A 19140-nucleotide genomic window follows, 5' to 3' on the forward strand; every position below is an offset into this window, starting at 1 on the left:
TCGATACATGACGTATCATTTAAGGATTACAGTACTTCATCACAAAAAAGTGTCTTTCAGCTAAGAAATAAAACTACACTAATCACCAATAAAGAACCACTATAGAGAAGAGGCTTACCAGGATTCTAGATTTACATGAAATCTCCTTTAACGTAAGTTTATTCTGGGTATAAATCTGGATAATAAAGTCACAGAATGGTTGAGATTACAAGCAAATGAAATGGTAATTCTGAAACTCAGCGACGGCTCCACGATCTGTTCTCACAGAACATAAAACGCTTCGATGTGTGTATTTTGAATAATTTCCCCCCCAGCCCTCAGCCTGCTGCCTGGACAGCCCAGTGATGACAGTCATTATTCCCTGGCTACCAACGGGCTCAGCAGCACTGAAGCAGTTACAATTTGTTTCTAACTTTAGCTTCCAGGCTAACCGTTGTGCAGAACAAAACCTTTCCAGGCACATCTACTCTGAGAGACTTACGGCCATTATGCCTGAGATTCTTAACTTTAAGAAAAAAGGAAAGGAATCAAAATTTATTCTCTTGGAGCAGCGGGGTCCGGCTTCAAGCCCTCTGCTAGCATCATGCTTACACCTTTTAAAGAGCTCTGGTTAGCACGTTGACAGAGTGTTAGAAGTGGTACGAAGAATCAGAACATTAAAAGAAATTGCCTTTCTTTTCCTGAGTAATTGTGGCAAGGGCAAATTCCTCAGAAAATCAGAGGTCTCGGCACAGCAACATCACGGGCAGGCTCTGCTGCAAAGGGGGAGCGGGGGATGTGCGCGCAAAGAGCTCCCCGTGTAACCTGCGGGAATGGCAGCCACAGAGCTCATGTCCAGCAAGCAGGTTTCTTCTAATTAAACGGAAGAAGCTATTTTTGCCAAACACTAATAAGGAGACCCATTTGAGAGTCTCTCTGAGCTCCTGATTTATTCTTCTCAGACTGAGGATTATTTTAGGCCTGGTACCTAGGTGCCAGAAGGAAGGTACAAGGTTCCCTGGCCTGAGAGACAAGGAAAAAGGTTTTGTCCTTTGGTGAGACTTTAGGTCAGTTTTTGGGTGACCCAGGTAGTAAACTGTCTCAGCTTTAGGCCAACTGGCTCCAGTAAGTCAAAAGTCTTTCGGGTGTTTTCCTAAGACAAACTGCACCAAGATTCGTTTTATTCACAACAAAAATATTACAAGGCTGTGGAACTTTTTAGTTTGTCCAGCTGATGCAGAAAGAGGTATTAACTATCTCAAGGATATTGTGTACCACATTTCCTACTGAGAAGCCTATAGAGTATCTGCACAGGTATTCATGGACACCACTCAGAAATAAGCTGGCGGGGTAGGCAGACATTTCTTAGGAAGTCTACTTTCTTATTTTTTGGTGCCAGGAACTGAACTCCTGACCTTGCACTTGCCAGGCAGGCGCTTGTACTGCTGAGCTATATCCCCAGCCCGGCAGACATTTCTTAGATACCTGATAGAAACAGGTTTGGCTCTAGGATTCTACCAGCAAACTATAGTCACTTTATTGAAAGAATGATTAAGACATAACATGCTGAAAGAAAATGAGCCTGTGTATGCAGATGCCTCTGCCAAATAAAACAGATGTCAAGCAGAGAGTAAACAAAAAATCAGTCTGCCTACATACGCATCATCCATCCCATTATACAACATCTTTTGGTGGGGAAAATGCTACCACAAAATACTGATGATGTGATAACTTAGGACAGGAAGCAAGAACAGGAGGTTTTACATTTCCATTGCTGAGACTGAGTTTTAAGAAAAATCTCTAAGGTGCTCACTAGGCAGAGATGTTACATACAGAATTACTTTATAACCCACTCACTGTATGGTTAAAGAGTTTGTGCCTTTGAACACAGCACTGTCTGTGGTCATTAATCAGTACAATACTTTCATAAAATGGGTCTAATCTACAAAATTCTGTTTAAGTGGCACCTGGTACATAATGTAATATATGACTCCATCTGATGATGCCCTAACAACATACGGCATAATAGGTATGGGTAGGGTCAGGAAAGGAAGAGACAGGGGATACCGAATACATACCTGTTATCTAACAGAAGTTAAAACAACAGAAAGTGAAGAATATGTATTTGTGTTTGTTTTCTTGAGGTGCTGGAGATGGAACCAAGGGCCCTCATGCATGCTAGGCAAATGGTCTACCATTGAGCTATACCGCTAACCTAAGAATTACTTTATTTTTTTACTGGTACATATCCAAGGAGTATTCTAAAAACAGAAATACTTAGCTGCATGCCTTTTCCCCAGTCTGCTCTGCAGCTGACAGAATGTACTCCTTTCTTATTTCTCTTCGTACTCTAACTGGCCTGACTCACTCTGCAGAGCATATTTTTCTTCCTGCCTTTAATTCTATCTCTAACACCTCTAACAAATGTAAAACCTTAAAAAACCACCCAGAAATATTTAATAAAAATATAAAAGGTCGTATTTACATAAAAGCCAAACATTATAGTAGAGTTAAACTCTGCATGACATTCCTAATTTTCTTGGCAGGTTTTGTTGTAATAAATACATCATTAAAAAGTATATATTTTCTCCTGTATTTATACAGACGGTAATGAAGATATTGAATTTCTGGGTAGATTAGCAAGCAAAAAGAAACACTTTGAACCCAGGAGATAAAGACAGTAAGAAAATTCTTGAGGTCAATCGTCATCCTCTTTAGGATATCTCTATAGTCCTTGAAGAACCTGGTTATTACAGCCCATAATTTTACTTTAGGGAGCAGCTGGAGAATTTCGGTTGTTTTAGGTCCTCCTTAGTTTTTATTTGCACTCGTGTTACTATAGGCAACCAAGTGAGATGGAAAAAATATATATTCAGAGAGGGCGTGGGCTCTCAAGGAAGCGAGCAGAATAAACAGACATCAGAACTGTGGCTGGAGGCTCGTCTGAAGAAGGCCAGGCAAGACACAGACGCAACAGCTGGGCCTACGTGCCTCCAAAGGGATAAACAGTAAGTTGAGATTATACTGTAATTAGCACCACTTGGCGCAGGAAATCCAGACAGGCATCAGTCTCCCATTGGGTGACAAAATCATCTGGACCCCTCCCTTCCCAAAACGCCTTTGTTCTTTTCATGTACCCCTGTTTTTTTCTTTCCGGTACCTGGAATCAAACCAAGGATCGTGCGCTGGCCAGGCAGGTGCTGTGCCGCTGCCGAACGATATTCCCGGCCTCTCCGTGTACTCCTGCTACACCACTCATTTCCCTTTCGGACCAGTGTTAGCTAAGCAGCTATACAGTACTTGTAATCCTGTAGGTTGACTGAAGTTTGACTCTGCTGTATAAATTACCCCTGACAAAAGGCCTCAGCGGCAACCCACTTTTGGGGCGCCTCCTGTCTCTCAGAAGCTCTCGTTAAACCTTTCCTACTCTTAACCTCTGTTGTTCCTTGGAATTCATCCTTTAATTTCAGGGAACACAAACTCGGCACATCTCACATCCAGCAGGTTGGGAGCTGTATATTTCCTGCACCAGTGTAACAATCTCAAAACCCACCCTCCCGCCGCTTACCTCTTTTCACTTCAGTCTAGCTTTATATGCCTGACAACCTCGTAATACAGCTTCACCCAGTGAGGTCTTCTGCTCAAAACGTCAGATGTTCCCCCTTCATAATTTATGCATAAATTCTTCACAGCGACAGTCAAAAAACACTGTCATAGTTTCACACCCCAGAAATGCTTCAGTGAAACAGAATTATTCTCAGCTTTCCAAATTGTTTTTGAGCATCTCCAGCTTACAGCTTCAATGAACGACCTTTCCCTCCTCAAATACAATACTCCTCCGCACCTGTAAAACCTTATCTATCTTCTCTATTTATAATTCAACTTACTCTACAAAAGTTTTCCAGAGATTTCTTCCTCTGCTTTGTGCCCCACAGGATATTCTATTTTTGATGCCACTTTTTGAACAGCCACCAAACTGACTAGAAATGCAGTTTAACAGGACTTCTGACCACACTGGAGTGAGGGAGGTAGAAGCGGTCCATGTTGCTTGCTACTAGTCTACTGGCTCAAAAACTTTCCCTGTCAAGAACGGTGAGGGCACCTTCCTCTTTTCTTCTGTGCCTGCTCGCTTCATTCAGTTGTTAAGGCTGCTTTAAAGGTGAGCAATAAGGCTGCCATTCACTAACTTTATCAGGTTCGCATATGAAGGCAGATTATCCTACCCGGCCGCCACAGGCAATATCCAACGGCCTGCTAGGCAGCCTGCCGCCACCCTGTATTCAAAGAAACCGAAGTCTGCCCCCCCTGGGTAAGAACAAAGAGAAGATGGTGTGAATACAAGTACGCTGTGGCAGAAACAGCGGACAAGACCGCTATCTCACTGAGGACACGGACGGAGCAGCGGCCGTGGCCACGCACTAGATGCCAAGTTGGTCTGAGTGCCAGCTACACCTAAAGTTGTGAAGATACCCGATATACAGAGACCTGGACAAAGAAATATAATGACACCTGTTTTTGAAGTCCATGTTTCAAGACGGTATTTTAAATCAAATCACTTGCTGAGTCCGCCAAGCAACTCTAAAATACATCTCTTAAACTCTAAAGAGCTAGTATGCTAAATTCCATTTAAAGTATTTTTAAGTACACATTATCCAAAACTTGATTTTATGTTAAGCTAAACTGTGTACATACTTTAATAATACTGTCTTTTGTAAATCACACATACCTTTAGAGATCGAACTGAATCATCAGCCAGACCGATCACATTAACATAAAGTAGATTGCTGTGCTTCAGGAAGAGAACACAGTGATCCTTAAACATGTCCAAGTCTACGACTTTGGTATTTCTCTTCATTGTGAAAAATAAGTCCCAATTCATAATAGCAGGGGTATCAGCTGCTGTTCTCATTAGCTGTGTGGAACAAAGTTAGAGCTAAGTAACAAGACACAAAGGCAGCATCTGGAAATGAAACCGCTGAAAACCAGACCACACGAGTTGCCATTTTTTAACAAAAATGAGCAGAAATTCGCTCTGCATCTAGGAGGAAGTACAAATATCACCACATAAGACGAGGCTAGCCTGCTGGGTGGTGAGACAGTATGCCCGGTGCTTAGTGGACAGCCAAAGAGGCGACATTGGAGGAAGGGCAACGACAGCCAGCATGCTGTGATTACATCTGTGAATCTAGTGGAAATAAATCTGAACTACTAAGTCACAAAACTGTGAGCTTATGAGTTTGCTCCTTTAAGCTGCTAAGATTTTCTTTTGTCTTTTTGAGACAGGGTGTCGCTATGCAGTTCAGGCTGGCCTTGAGCTCACTTTGTAGCCCAGGCTGGTCTCGAACTTGCAACAATCCTCCTGCCTCAGCCTCCCGAGGGCTGGGATTACAGGTGTGTGCTACCACGTCCAATTAAGATTGGTTTTGAAAACATAACTGGGATAGAATATGTGTCATTTACCAACTTTTAAGGCACAAATAAAGCATACAGAAGCATTAGCGCTAAGGAAAGAGAAATGGGAGTGGCAATGTCCAGGAAGGTAGCAACAATTTCTGTACTTCAGTGAAGCCTACAAAACAGTCACCTCTTAAGAGCAAGAGACGTTGCTGAGGGAAGTGTGACGCCTTTTAATTAACAAATAGAGACAAGGAGAATCTAGAATTACCTTGAATTCTGTAGGCTCGCCAACATTGGTAAGAATGTATAATTCATCATCTCTGTGTTCAACGAAGTAGAGGACCCCATGTATTCGCTTCTGAATAAGGACCGGTGGGTCCCACGGGCTCAGGCCATCTATCAACCACACTTCAGAAGTGATCTTGTTCATAATATTTATGGTGAGGAAACGACTATCTTTTGTAAGATACAGGAAAACAAAATAGCTACAGAAAGAGAGACAGACATGAGAGTGCAATAAATTTTAAATGCACGCTTCATTAATCACACTACTTCAGAAGTGAAATACATGTTAATTTATTTGGTTTTTTTTTTTGGTTTTTCTCCGGTACTGGGAACCGAGCTCACGACCTTGCGCTTGCCAGGCAGGCGCTTTTGCCGCTGAGCTAAATCCCCAGCCCCCTACATGTTAATTTATAATGCAGTCAAAAAATTTAAAAATTCCTTAGTAAACACTGCTCCAACATTTTAAAATGGCTATTGTTTTTCTCATCTCTATCCAGAGGCATTTGAGATTATTTTTTTTTTTCTAAAGTTATAGCTCAAATGTTTCTCAAACAAAGAAACTGAAAGAACTGCAAAGCTAACACTAATATTCCTGGCAGTAGATGCGATCACTGCTAAGACGTGGCCGTGTTTCCTTCGTCACCTGTCTGTCTGTGTGTCCACTGCTCCATCTTAGTCTTCATTAGTTTGTGATGCCTCTTGTATCACTGTTTTCGCACATAAGAGGGTCTGTTTCAGAGTTACATATTCTAGTCTCTATTACTTGTCAGTCGAATTATATTACTCTACTATTTGTAGCATCATACGCTTTAATATGTGACTGTAGGGTAAGTCCCCCAACCCCTTTGCTCTTTATTTTCCACAATTTTACCTGTTCTGTTTGTTCTGTGATGATAAGTCAAAAGAGAAGTTACTTGGAAGATATGCAGTTATGAGGAAGTAAGAACATAAGTGGTTCTAGAGTAAAGTATTTCTTGGAAAGAAAAGATAAGGAACATGAAGAAGTAGAGCCCGGTGCCCTTCTCCATTTACTGTATTAATATTTATTTATTTCTGCTTCTGGAGCTTGAACCTGGCCTTTGTGCTAAGCCACATCCTCTACCCTTTTTAATTTTTTGTTTTGAGACACACTATCCCTAAGTTGCTGAGTTTCCCAGGCTGGGCTTGAACTTGTGGGCCTCTCGCCTCTGCCTCCCAGAATGCTGAGATTATGAGTATGTGCCACTATGCCTGGCTTGATATTTATTTTTTAAATTAAAATTACTTTCCCAATGATTAAAAACTGGCAGTTATTATAAAAGATTAGAAAAGTAGGAAACCCCCCCTTACTAGTATTTTGGGTGTATTTCTTTTTAATCTTTTTTTAAAAGATGCATCATTTTTCCTGACACAGCCAAATATGTTGAACCCATATATTCAATTTTTTCACCTAGTGCAATACATTTTCCAGTTAGCTTTAATTTAGAATTTTGTAGGAATATATACTTTAAATTCTTCTACATATTGCCAAGAACTCAATGCTTAAAAGGTGTGCAACACTTCTACTGGATTAGGGGTTTTAGCTTGAAGGAGAAAAACTGACTGAAGGGCACCATTTAAACAGCAATAATATAGGCCCGGCACCACACTTATCAATGACGATGCAAAGGTAGACAGTCTGGTAGTTGCAGGTTGTCTTCATTAATTTACATGAATGAAACATGTTATAATTAACAAAATTTTACCTTTTAATAATTAAATGTCTTTTTTCTTAATTGTACTGGTTATAGGTATTATACTTGCATGGGTAGCAGACTTCAATTTCCCACTCAGTAGTATTACTTGGACATGTAGGTGGTGAATTCAAAATGATCTGCATGAATTTTTAATTTGCATAAATATATTTAAAGAGAAGTATACTCAAAAATGAGTCTTAAAGCCAAGAAATACATCCTACAAGACATCTGTATGAATCCATCACTATATGAATGAATCACTCTATGAACATTATTCTCTAATCTTTAAGCAACCTAAGTAAAGTATTATAAAATATAGAAACAAAACAAGAAATGGTCTGTCTAACGCCAACCATACAATCAGTCTTAGGAAGAAGACAGACTAGAACCTCCTGCTGGTCATTCCAGAAAGGGTCATTCCAGGTAATCCTCCTTCTTACCTAAAGATTTAAGTTTTACCCCAAAGGAAGAGTTTTGGATGAAGAGTTAAAAGGTGCACATTTTGCTAATGATCAGCTGTATAATTCTGGTAAATTTTTAAACTGTCTGGACTTCAGCATTTTAAAAATACTAATTTTTAAAAATGTTACAGATATACCTCCAAAATTCTTCTTGCACTTTCAAAGATGTCAGTTTGGGCGCAACTTAATACACTCAGGGTTCCTTGGAGCCTGCTTCCCCGGGATCTCTGGCAGATGCTGCAGAGACCAGCTTACTTCCCACACCTTCCCAATTTAGCCCTGTTCTGAGTATCTGATGATAGCACCGCTTTGGCAGTTGTACAGTGAATAGCATTTTGATCAAAAAAAATTTTAGGTGGGTGGGGAATGGTCATTCTTCAGTGATTAAAAATCAGGTCTTTTAATTATGTCTAGATCTTTCCCTTTAGAAATATTGCTTTCTTCAAAATGCGTGAACTACAGTACATGACCCTGGACTTTCTTATTAAAAATGGGATTGTATAAGATCTTTTAAGTCTTTCTAAACTTTTCCATGATATGAAGTGTTACTTTTCTTGTTTTGGTTATCAACCTCACTATCAGAGATTTGAGGTTAAATTCCCTTTGTTTTCCCTACAAAATGTACATAGACACTGTCCAAAGTATACTGTTAAATAATGTAGGCAGTGATTAAGACCTTGACAATAAGGCAAAATTTGTTTTTCATTAGTCATTTGGAAAAATATATTTGGGTAAGAATCAAGACATTCTGGTAGATAAACTGATTATTATTTCTTCCCAAACCTTGTTAAGTGTTAATATGAGCATGAGTCCTGGAAATTATAAGGAATCAGAAAGTAGTAATTTTAAGAAAAAATTCATCACAGTACTGAGGAAAAGGTTAAAGACCAGTGGATATCATGGCTGAAAGCAAAGCAATTCAAAATTTACATAATCTCCATTAAATGGGTAATACATTCTGTGCAGCTGATATCACGGTATTTTGGTCATGACTTATAAGAGACTTGGAACTGCTGTGTGGCAACTTTGTTTCATGTTTCATTAACAAGTCCTTCATGTGTCACAGTCCAGAGAATGCTGGTAACTCGGCATTTGCAGGGTAGTGATATATGTGGGTTTGAATATAATGAGACTCATATAATATAATATAATTTGTTTATGTTCCGAATATAATTCGGAACATAAACAACTAAAAAAAGCATGATCATCTTAGCCTTAATCTACTTGGTTCCAAAAAAAAAACCCAAAATTTCAAGACAACCACGATCAGCACTTTTTATAACTGGAGAAATATCCTAGAGAAAATGGCTTGATTGAATTATCTTAGTACCTTCGGTCTTTTTCTGTGTAGAAACGTTCATTACGTTTGTTATCCCCAAAAGTGGCTCGATGAACGTCTTGACAGCGAAGGTTCCTCTGGAAGGTGTAGAATAAAACATCTTCACCTTCCTCATCTTTTACCCACTCTGAAAGAAAGTAATTAATAGAATTAGCTCTAGCCATATACTTACAGTTTAAAAAAAAAGGGACAGGACATTCTAATTTTGAGTGCCAGATACACAACTTTGCCCCGGCAAGTGTAAATACAACATAGATTTGGCTGTAGCCAATCAGTGCTGTGTATAAGTCAGAGCTTTCCAGACAGTAAAATACTACTACATCAGTTCCGCATTTTCAAGATGTTCATCTCAGGCTACTTAAGTTCCTAAATAAGAGCTAAATATACAATATTTAGGAAAGACATTGGTAAAGTCACATTTGCTTCCAGGAGATGAGCTACGTGTAAATCTACAACTTGTAGCACTCGCCTATAGAAGTGCTGAATCACTTTCTCTTGTCTCAAATTTTTCTGTCTACTTTCAAACCATAGGACATCTTAAACTACCAAATACATTTTAATGGTGCCTCTTAATTTCACCAGAATCTGTCAAAGGAAGTTTGTGCACAATTATATCATGACTAACCACCTGGCTGACAATGCATGTTAAGTCAACACTGTATAATTTGCATCTTGATTTTAGAGGTTAAAATGTACAACATATGTTTCTTAGAATCCATTAGATGTGGTATACTGTCAGTTAACTGCCAAAACATTTAGTCAACAATGGAGAAAATCAAAGGGCAGCACAAGAGCATATATACGACTTCAATGACAAAATTGAAAGTTGGCTCTATTCTTTAAAATGTCATGGCTTCCACTGAAGCGTTAGTTAGTTTAATACAGCCCAAACTTCCTTAGTAAAGACTTGGAGCAATCTGCTCTAATGACTCTACAAGATAACATGAAATTAAAATTATACATAACCAAGCTTAAGGTTGACAAAAAGATGCAATTTATGAGCAAAGATTTATTGCATATAATAAACTGGCAAAGGGGGCTGGGGATTTAGCTCAGGGGCAAAGCGCCTGCCTGGCAAGCGCAAGGTCGTGAGTTTGGTTCCTGGTACCGGAGAAAAACAAAAACAAAAACAAAAATAATAAATTGGCAAAGAATTACACATCAAAATACACTGTGCAGTGAGGGCACTGATTATTAACCTTTTACAAAGCATGAGCATTATTTTAAAATCACTCAGGTATATAAAGGGAAGACCTACTGAATCAGAGGCACACAGGATGATGGAGTCAGCACTCCTCTTTACTCAAAGGGAAAAACAACAATCAAACACCCCCACCCCCAACATTTTCAAAGCGTGGGCAATTCTCTGACGTTTGCCTTTCCCGCAGAAAAGACTGCTTTGGTTGGGGGCTTACCAAAACTGGACACATTTGGGAAAGAAGCTTCCATCACAGGCTGATCACTCAGCTTTATCACTACGCAGGTCGATGCTTCAGAATCGTCAGTTCTTATCTTGGCGGCCACGTATTTCTCATCTGGAGCAACTCTGATACAATCAATGAATGGCTGCTCTAATTTAAGTTCTTCCAAGTTGAATAAAACTTCGTAATTATCATTGTCTGCTGTATAAAAAATATGGAAGAGATAACTCCACAAGATGTACTTTAAAAGAATTTAGAACTGGATTTCAATGTTCTAAATTAGCAGTCCTCTTCTACAAGTGGCCAACTAGAAAGTTTCTTTCCAATGAGGGTAGCCTGACTGCACATAAACTGCTCTCAGTTATTTAATGATATCCTGTGCTGTTCATTACTATTCTATGCACCAACCCACGAGATGTTCCATCCTGTTATAGTCTAGCCTTGACCATACAGAACTTAGAAAGCCAGAGACTACAAACAGGCTTGAGTGACATGGGAAGTGCCTAGTACCTGCGCACAGCATACGCACACAAAATGCTGGAACCAGTTTCTGTTCTCCCCACCAAAGCTTTTGAGTGGAACTGTTAACTTTATCCTAAGTAAGCCTGGATATTAAAAATTAGTCTTTTTAAAAAATTTCAGAATTAATTTTTTAATAATCTTCTTTATACCTTTAAGAAATTAATGACAAACCTCCCATAAACATGTGAAATCTGAAAAATCAGAGTATGTCGAATGAAAACATTTGTTGTGTACCTTCTTCATCTTTGGAACGAACCAAGCAGCATCCTTCTTGATAATAAACAAAACCACCATGTTTAACCTAATAATCAAAAGAAACAAATGATCTACTTAATGATAATATAATTAACCTTTTAATCATCTGACTATTCAAGATGAAGAAGAAATAAGATCTGTTATAAAAAGCAGATCTGTAGAAGGATCTGAATAAACAGAAAAATAAAATGGACCGACTTTTACAATATCGTCGGTAAGGTACCATTCTCCTATGTTCACAGGCACTTAGAGGGGTTTCTAATGCATAACTGCAAGAGGTTTAACAAAATGAGCACTGCTTCTCATGAAGGTATAGGTCATTTTAGGTTTATTTTGAGCACATCTGATATCTTTATAGTGGGACTCAATTAACAAAAATTAAGTGGCCTCTATGTCTTACAAATCCAAAAGATGAGAAAACTGTGGCTTCGACTAGTTTAAAAAACCAGTCAATAGCTTTCTGAGATTCTTTTCCTTAAAATATGCTGTCATCAATCTGTGCAGTCTTGACTTGATTTTACACAAAATATATTACCCTCTGTGGGGTGGCAAATATACTAAAATTGAGAAAATAAACAGTACCAATATGTGAATAGTGTTCTTGTCTAACAGCTCAACCTTACGCATGACAGATCTCAGATGGCTTACATCACATTTATTCTTAGGTACTGACATAATTAGACTCTAGAATCCCTACGGCTATTTTCATTCTACCACATATATGATTCCATCCCACACCTTTTCTGAGGCAAGGTCTTGCTATGCAGTTCAGGTTGGCTTTCAACTCACTATGTAGCCCAGGCTGGCCTTAAACTCACAGCAACCCTCTTGCCTCAGCCTCCTGAGTGCTGGGATTACAGGTGCGTGCCACCATGCCCAGCTTTCATGATTTTCATTTATAATCTGTGATTCAGTTTCCCAATCATACTGAAAAGTTTTGAACTTGTTTGTTCAATCTATCTCAGTTAAATATTTATGATTGGTAACTATAAAATGACTAAACATTTTTACCTTTAATGGCATTATACTCATGTGAATATCTCTCTACTTACAAAATGTAAACAGAGCACACAGTATTTAAATAATAAAGATAGTACTAGGGATTGGCTTCATTTGAACCTCTCCTTGAAATCTTAAAAAATTTTTAAACAGAACTAGATGTTCCTTAAAATCAGAACTAATTTATCACATTTTACAATTACCTTAGTTTTAATCTTTAAATTTATTTTAAGGATCACATCACATTTGTTTTTTTCTCTTTAAAGTTTTAGCATATTTTAAAGGTCAAATGGAGAAGTTTGACATGAGATTATGTCTCTGAATCATAAGGTACCTTTAATGAGATTTTTCTTTAACAAAAACAAACCATGGTATGATATACCCTACCTCTGCATTGATGATTTCATACTCTTCTTGCGGCTGTGTTTCTAATTTTGTTCTCACTTTTTCAAACGCATCCATGTTTTCTGAACGGGATTTTTCGTTTTCTTGTTTAATAGGCAGAAGATCCTAAAAAAAGTTTTGTTGGTATAATCAAACATTTCAACTAGGGCAAAAAAATTTTGTTTTTTAATACAGAACTTTTTGTTTTCATGCAAGTATTACAATGTTAGGTCTATTGCTTACGAAATAATGTTTCACATCTATTTTTTTTTTTTCTGAACTAGGAATCGAACTCAGGACCTCACGCTTGTCAGGCAGGTGCCGTGCTGCTGAGCTATATCCCCGGCTTCTGTTTCACAAGTCTTAAATGTTGTTTTTTTGTTTGAGATGGCATCTAGACAACATCTAGATGTTGTCTAGACTGGCCTGGAACGCACAATCTTCCTGTCTCGGCCTCCTATGTAGCCTGGACAACAGGTATGTGCTACCATGCCTGGCTTAAACGCTTTTTCCTCAACTCATCAATAAAATGATCTCTTTTTCATTAAAAAAAGTAAGCAAATAAAATAAGATACACACGTGATGATTATACTATTATTTCAAATGGATAAGTCCTTAAGATACAGAAGTACTAAGATGATCCGGAGAATGCCCAAAAATATCATAAGAGTTATATACTTTCAAGGAGGAAAGGAAATCCTGTGGGCTTGTAAATATTTAATAGGAATGAGAGGTTAAAAAAAGCCTACTGAATTTTATAAGTACTGAAACAGCTTCAGAAAGGTGGGAAACAGCAAAGGAAGAGGAAGACATTATCTTTCCTCATAGATGTTGACTAATATTTTATTCACAGCCAGAGTTATGATAAAAGTATCCTACTATATTAACCGTAATTTTCTTTACTTGTGGGGATAACCACCAAAACAACTGTTTTGTTTAGCAGACTGAACAGTGAAAGTATACCTTATAAAACAAATATTCATTTTTAAGGAAAAAAAATTATTTATAAAAAAAAAGAGAAAATTAATGAAGGTGGATAAAGATATAGAAGAAGGGTATATTAGCATATTGTGTTGTACAGGGAGTATCTAATTAGCTAAAAGCTTCAGGTGATTTCTACATAAATCATTGCAATTTGTGTAAGAGAAACCTCCACGATAAAACCAAGTTCACTAATTCAATATTCCACTGGTTTGCCTTATTTAAGCAAAACAATTCTAGCCAAGACTTTTGACTGTAGTTTTCTGCCAAAGATGACAACTGTCCAGTGATTCGTGCCAGACAGGGAACTGAGCCTTTGGTATGGAACTCGGACAGCTGATACTTATCTACTGCACAAGTGTGTCCATGACACTTTACACTGTAGAGAATGTAAGTGATAAATCTAGTTACAAAGAGTTTACAATCTAAAACAAGAATAACAGAAAAGTCATCAGAATGGATTAAATGGAAAACAAGCATTTTAACAGTTTTTCCTTTTATTATTCTTGGAACACTTTAATGATTTGGGTTAGATTCACGTTATCAGTAATGGTTGTTACGGTGGTCTCAATCAGCCAGCCTTTACTTCTAATCATGCAGTTAAAAAATAATTTTTTTCTTAGAACTGGGGATTGAATTTAGGGCCTTCACTCCGGGATATATCCCCAGCCCTCCTATTTTATTTACTTTGAGAGAAGGTCTTGCTCAGTTGCTCGGGCTGGCGCTGAACTCATCATCCTCAGGTGTCAGCTTTCCAGAGGGCTGGGATTACAGGTGTGTAGCACACAGCTACATGTGCTCAGCTCATACAGTTAATTTTTAAAGTAATTGTTTGAAGTTCAAATAGTAGAGGCTGTATGTTTAGTTTTTATTTTAAAAAATTATTTCTATAATACTTATGGTTGATATTTAGAGGCAAAATATTTTTGGCAATAATTCCTATTATCACCCAAAGGAAAACATGATATTATGACTCAGAAGATTACTAGGAATCAAGCTTGAATCCGTAACAGAAATAGCACATGTCTTCTCATTTCTAGATAGAGGCCTGCCTGTTCTGTAATCACCACAGGTACCTGCACAGCTAGGAAAGGCTCCCTTCTCTGCTTCCCTGCAGCTTCTGGCACACTCCAGGTCACGGAGCTAGGCTCTGGCACCGCTGAAGACCACTCTTACTGAGGACCGTGGCCAACGCTGAGCTAAAGGCAAAAGCGCTGGGCTCAACAATGGTTCTCTTAAATTTACGTTTCTGGTTAACTTCTTTTCTGTCAAAAATCGAAGTACACTGAGCTTACGTGAACCAAAATAAGTCTGAAAGCAACAGGATTTCTGACAGCTTAAAGAAATTTAGGAAGGTCACATGTGTAATATCACACTGTCAGGGGCAAAAGATGGCACTGTTGTCTCCCTTCCAAGTGGCCCACTGTAACACTGTTAGAAACAATGAAAGCTGTTCTGAAACAGAAAAGCAGAACGTGTAATTTTATGATGACAAACAATATTGAACTCTAGAGACAAAAAATGGTATGGAGGAAAGACACTGGAGAGTCTGTTAGTTGAGACAGTGTCATTAATAAGTGGCTAATTCCAAGTGTAGCACAGAAAGGGTATAAGGTAAGCTTGCAGAAATCTTATACCAGAAAGGAAATGCTCAAAGATTAACAGAGACATGTCAACAGACATAAAGGGCAGTTGGAAAGAATTCCCACTAGCCACATATGGGAAACTATGAGCATCAAAAAGTACTGTAATTGATTATTATTATTATTATTATTATTATTATTATTATTATTATCTTTAGAGACAGGGTCTTGGTTTGTAGGTCAGGCTGGCCTTGAACTCATGGCAATCCTCATGCCTCAGCCTCCTGAGTGCTGGGATTACAGGTGTGCACCACCACACCTGGCTATTGTAATTGATTATAAAACACTAAAAAATTCAAATCTACAGGAAATGTCAAGTAACAGTTATTGCTTTAACCAAAATGATCAAACCTAACATCATTAATAGTGGGACAAGTTGACATTGTATCTTCTTATATAATGCAATGCAAAACATTTTAATTTAAAGAAACAGTAAATCCAAAGGAAATCAAAGGAAATAAAAGTGTTTCAATGAAGTTAGTAATAGAGAGAGAATAAAGTAAAAAGTTGGTTCTTTCCAAAAACTTACTGAGAAGACAAATGTATGGCAAAATGGATCAAGAAAAGACAGAATAGCTGGGTGTTGCAGCACACACCTGTAATCCCAGCACTCAGGAGGCTGAGGCAGGAGGATCACTGTGGGTTTAAAGCCAGCTGGGCTGCACAGTGAGCTCAAGGCCAGCCTGAACTGCACAGTGAAACCCTGTCTAACAACAACAACAACAACAACAACGAACATTAGTGATATAGGAGCATCAAGATGGTACAATTATAATAGAATTTTTTAAAAAGATCACATTAAGCTTCTTGATGGCAACATATTTAAAAAGATGCATGAGATAGTAATTTCCCAGAAAAGAAAATTACCAAATTTGACTCAAGCAATAAAAAATAAGCTAATAACTATTGAAGGAATTGTTTCATTCTTAGAAGGGACACCAAAGCTCAGATTCTTTCAAAAATAGCTTCCCTGGCAGTCTTCTCATATAACAAGTATGTAAGAAAACAAGAAGACGTCTACGGCCATACCACCCTGAATGCGCCCGATCTCGTTGGGTCTCAGAAGCTAAGCGGGGTCAGGCCTGGTTAGTACTTGGATGGGAAAACAGGAAGAGGTACATGTATTCAACTTATTTTATTCTGCTGTCAAAACCTTGGCACTCAAACTGAACAAAGAGCACAATTAAAAGTCAATCAATCTAAAATAAAATGTAACAAACCTATTATTTTTAAGTAACACAAAACTAAACTAGAAATAATAAAACCCTATGTGACCACATAGGATATCTTCTAAAAATGAAAGAATGGTCCAGCACCAGAAAAATCTATCCACATACTCTAACAACGCTTAGGACCATTTCAATAGAAAATAACACATATTTTGAAAAAAATGCTAAAACCTGAAATTAGGCATAGAGAGGATCTTCTTTTTTATTATTTATTTAGTCTTTTTTGAGACAGGGTCTTACTATGAAGTTCAGACTGTCCTTGAGCTCACTTTGTAGCCTATAATGGTCCTGAACTCACATCGATCCTCCTGCCTCAGCCTCCTGAGTGGTGGGATTACAGGCGTGTACCACCATGCCCGGTTCCCTGCCGAGAGGAACTTCTTGCCTTGATAGTTTGTTTTACACAGGGATATAATAGATCTGCAGTTAATACACCTAAAATATATTAATATTAGTATACACTGTAGTTAGCATCTGTGAAACACTAACTGGCTTTTCAAAACTTTTAACTATATTCACTTATGATACTAGCTGTAGTTGCTATTTAAATACAACTGTTAGAATTACCCAAAGCAGTTGTTCCCTTTGCTCCCGGCCTCCGATTCCTCTCCTTTTGCCCTTCTCTCTTCACTGACTGCTCCTGGCAAGGTCACAGAATGGCCATCCCATTGCAGAGGGCAACATCAAGTTTCAGCATTCACATTAATTATCAGCATCACGGCAAAGTCGATCACCTCCTTCTAAAAACATTTTGCTTCAGTTGGCTTCCAGGACACCTCATTCTCCTTGTTTTCCTCCTGTTTCGCTGATCCTTCCTTTTCAGTCTCTTAGGGGGTTGTAACTCAGCTCTCTCCTTCTTAACACTGGTAGGCCCAGGGCTCAGTTCCTGGACGGCCTCTCTTCTTTGCAGCCTGCACTAGTTACTTGGTGATCTCACACATCATGACCGTAAGTGATATCTGTATGCTGAAGATTCCTACATTTATAGCTATAGCCGACAGTCTCCCTGGGGAACACGCCAAAGTTGTATCTTTATCTGATCATTCAACATTTCTATGTGACGCTAATAGGTATGTCTCTATATGCGCTCCTCTGAAAAATCTGTTCTCTAGGCAGTCCTTCCTCATTCTATAAATGACAAAGCTGTCCTAGCCGTCCAAGTTTAACAGTCTTACAGTTGGTCTTGCCTTTGTCTTGCAACAACCAACTGATCTTCTAAATCTTGTGAATTCAGTTTTCAAGAACTATGTAGATTTGACTACTTGTCATATTTGGACTGGTACTATGTACGTGGTGGTACCTTCATCATTTCTTCTTTGGATTACTGCAAAAGTGTAAGTGTTCTCTTTGCCTGTGGCTTCTGGTCTGTTTTCAAAAAAGGAGACGGAATGTGTCTACATTGAGACTAAATCACTCTCCACTTAAAACCCTCCAGTGGTTTTCATCTTACTCAAGAGGAAAAGCAAGAATCCTCACAATGGCCTACAAGGTCCTAATGGAGTTTGCCTTGTTACTTTACTTATCTCAGCTGCTATAGCCTGAACACTGCTTCTCTGACATGCTTGTGGTGAGAAGTACCCTGGATTTGAAAGTTTTTCAGATTTTGGAATATCTGCACAGATTCTATTGGAGGAACATCCCTAACCTAAAGATCTAAAATGCTCTGAAAGATTTCATAGTATTACAAATTTCCAGGATGGGGATACTCAACCTGTATTGTGCGTCAGCTGTGTCCATATGAAACAACATATGAAACACATACATAGTCCTCTTGGTATTTCCTGAACCCATCAGGCTTGCATCCACCTCAGCGTGTTAGGATTTGCAGTACTCTCTAGCCAAATACCTCCTTTAGGATAGTACTCAGATGTTACCTTCACGGTGAGGCCTCCCCTAACCATTCTAATAAAAAATAACCTTCCATATCCCCATATTGCCTGTTCATTCCTTGTTTGTCTTTATTTTTCATTGTACTTATTACCTTGGTCATATTTTGTAATTTCTTCCCTTTCTCTATTTTCTTCCTATACTCTCCAGTAAGCTCAATAATAAGAAAAAAGGGCTATTAATCAGGTCAATGAAAATTAAATGACATTGACATTCCATTTGTCAGAAGAGCAAAAAGGAAAAGGTCTGAAAATATCAAAGTTATTCAACATAGGGGTTGGGGATTTAGCTCAGCCTGGCAAGTGCAAGGTCATGAGTTTGGTTCCCGGTACCGGAGAAAAACCAAAAAAAACAAAACAAAACAAAAAAAAAAGTTATTCAACATATAGAGAGATACAGCTCATATATATTCCTAGCTTGAACGTATGTTCAGACTATCACTTTGGAAATTAATGATCAAATCATATGTTAGGATATGTACACAATAAGGAATTCCAATTCTAAGTATAGATATTAGAGAAAGATTAACATGTATGCACAAAGAGATAAAAATAACCGATAATTAAGTTGTACCTATAAGACAAGTCTCACTCTATTTAAAGTGCTGGAACAAATTATTATGAGTCTAAATTTTTTTTTCTAG

The 19140-nt window shown here is 38.2% G+C and overlaps 1 protein-coding gene across 13 annotated transcripts in view; it reads right to left on the bottom strand.

The window, feature by feature from the left end:
• Prepl (prolyl endopeptidase-like) overlaps positions 1–19140 on the bottom strand; it is a 35591-nt gene that overhangs the window by 9954 nt on the left and 6497 nt on the right. For 10 of the 13 annotated variants that reach the window (XM_005390952.2, XM_005390951.2, XM_013517570.1 and 7 more), the window contains 6 exons: positions 12761–12883; positions 11354–11420; positions 10592–10798; positions 9168–9303; positions 5645–5861; positions 4706–4891 (listed from right to left, as the gene is read on the bottom strand). In XM_005390952.2, coding sequence (XP_005391009.1) covers positions 4706–4891; positions 5645–5861; positions 9168–9303; positions 10592–10798; positions 11354–11420; positions 12761–12883 — 936 coding nt within the window. Of the gene's footprint in view, positions 1–4705; positions 4892–5644; positions 5862–9167; positions 9304–10591; positions 10799–11353; positions 11421–12760; positions 12884–14814; positions 14938–17177; positions 17351–19140 lie in introns of those variants that run through there. The other 3 variants (XM_013517576.1, XM_013517577.1, XM_013517574.1) reach the window with 3 other exon arrangements.

This window comes from Chinchilla lanigera, unplaced genomic scaffold (assembly GCF_000276665.1).
Source record: "Chinchilla lanigera isolate Chin_1 unplaced genomic scaffold, ChiLan1.0 scaffold00040, whole genome shotgun sequence".
Classification (NCBI taxonomy): Eukaryota; Metazoa; Chordata; class Mammalia; order Rodentia; family Chinchillidae; genus Chinchilla; species Chinchilla lanigera.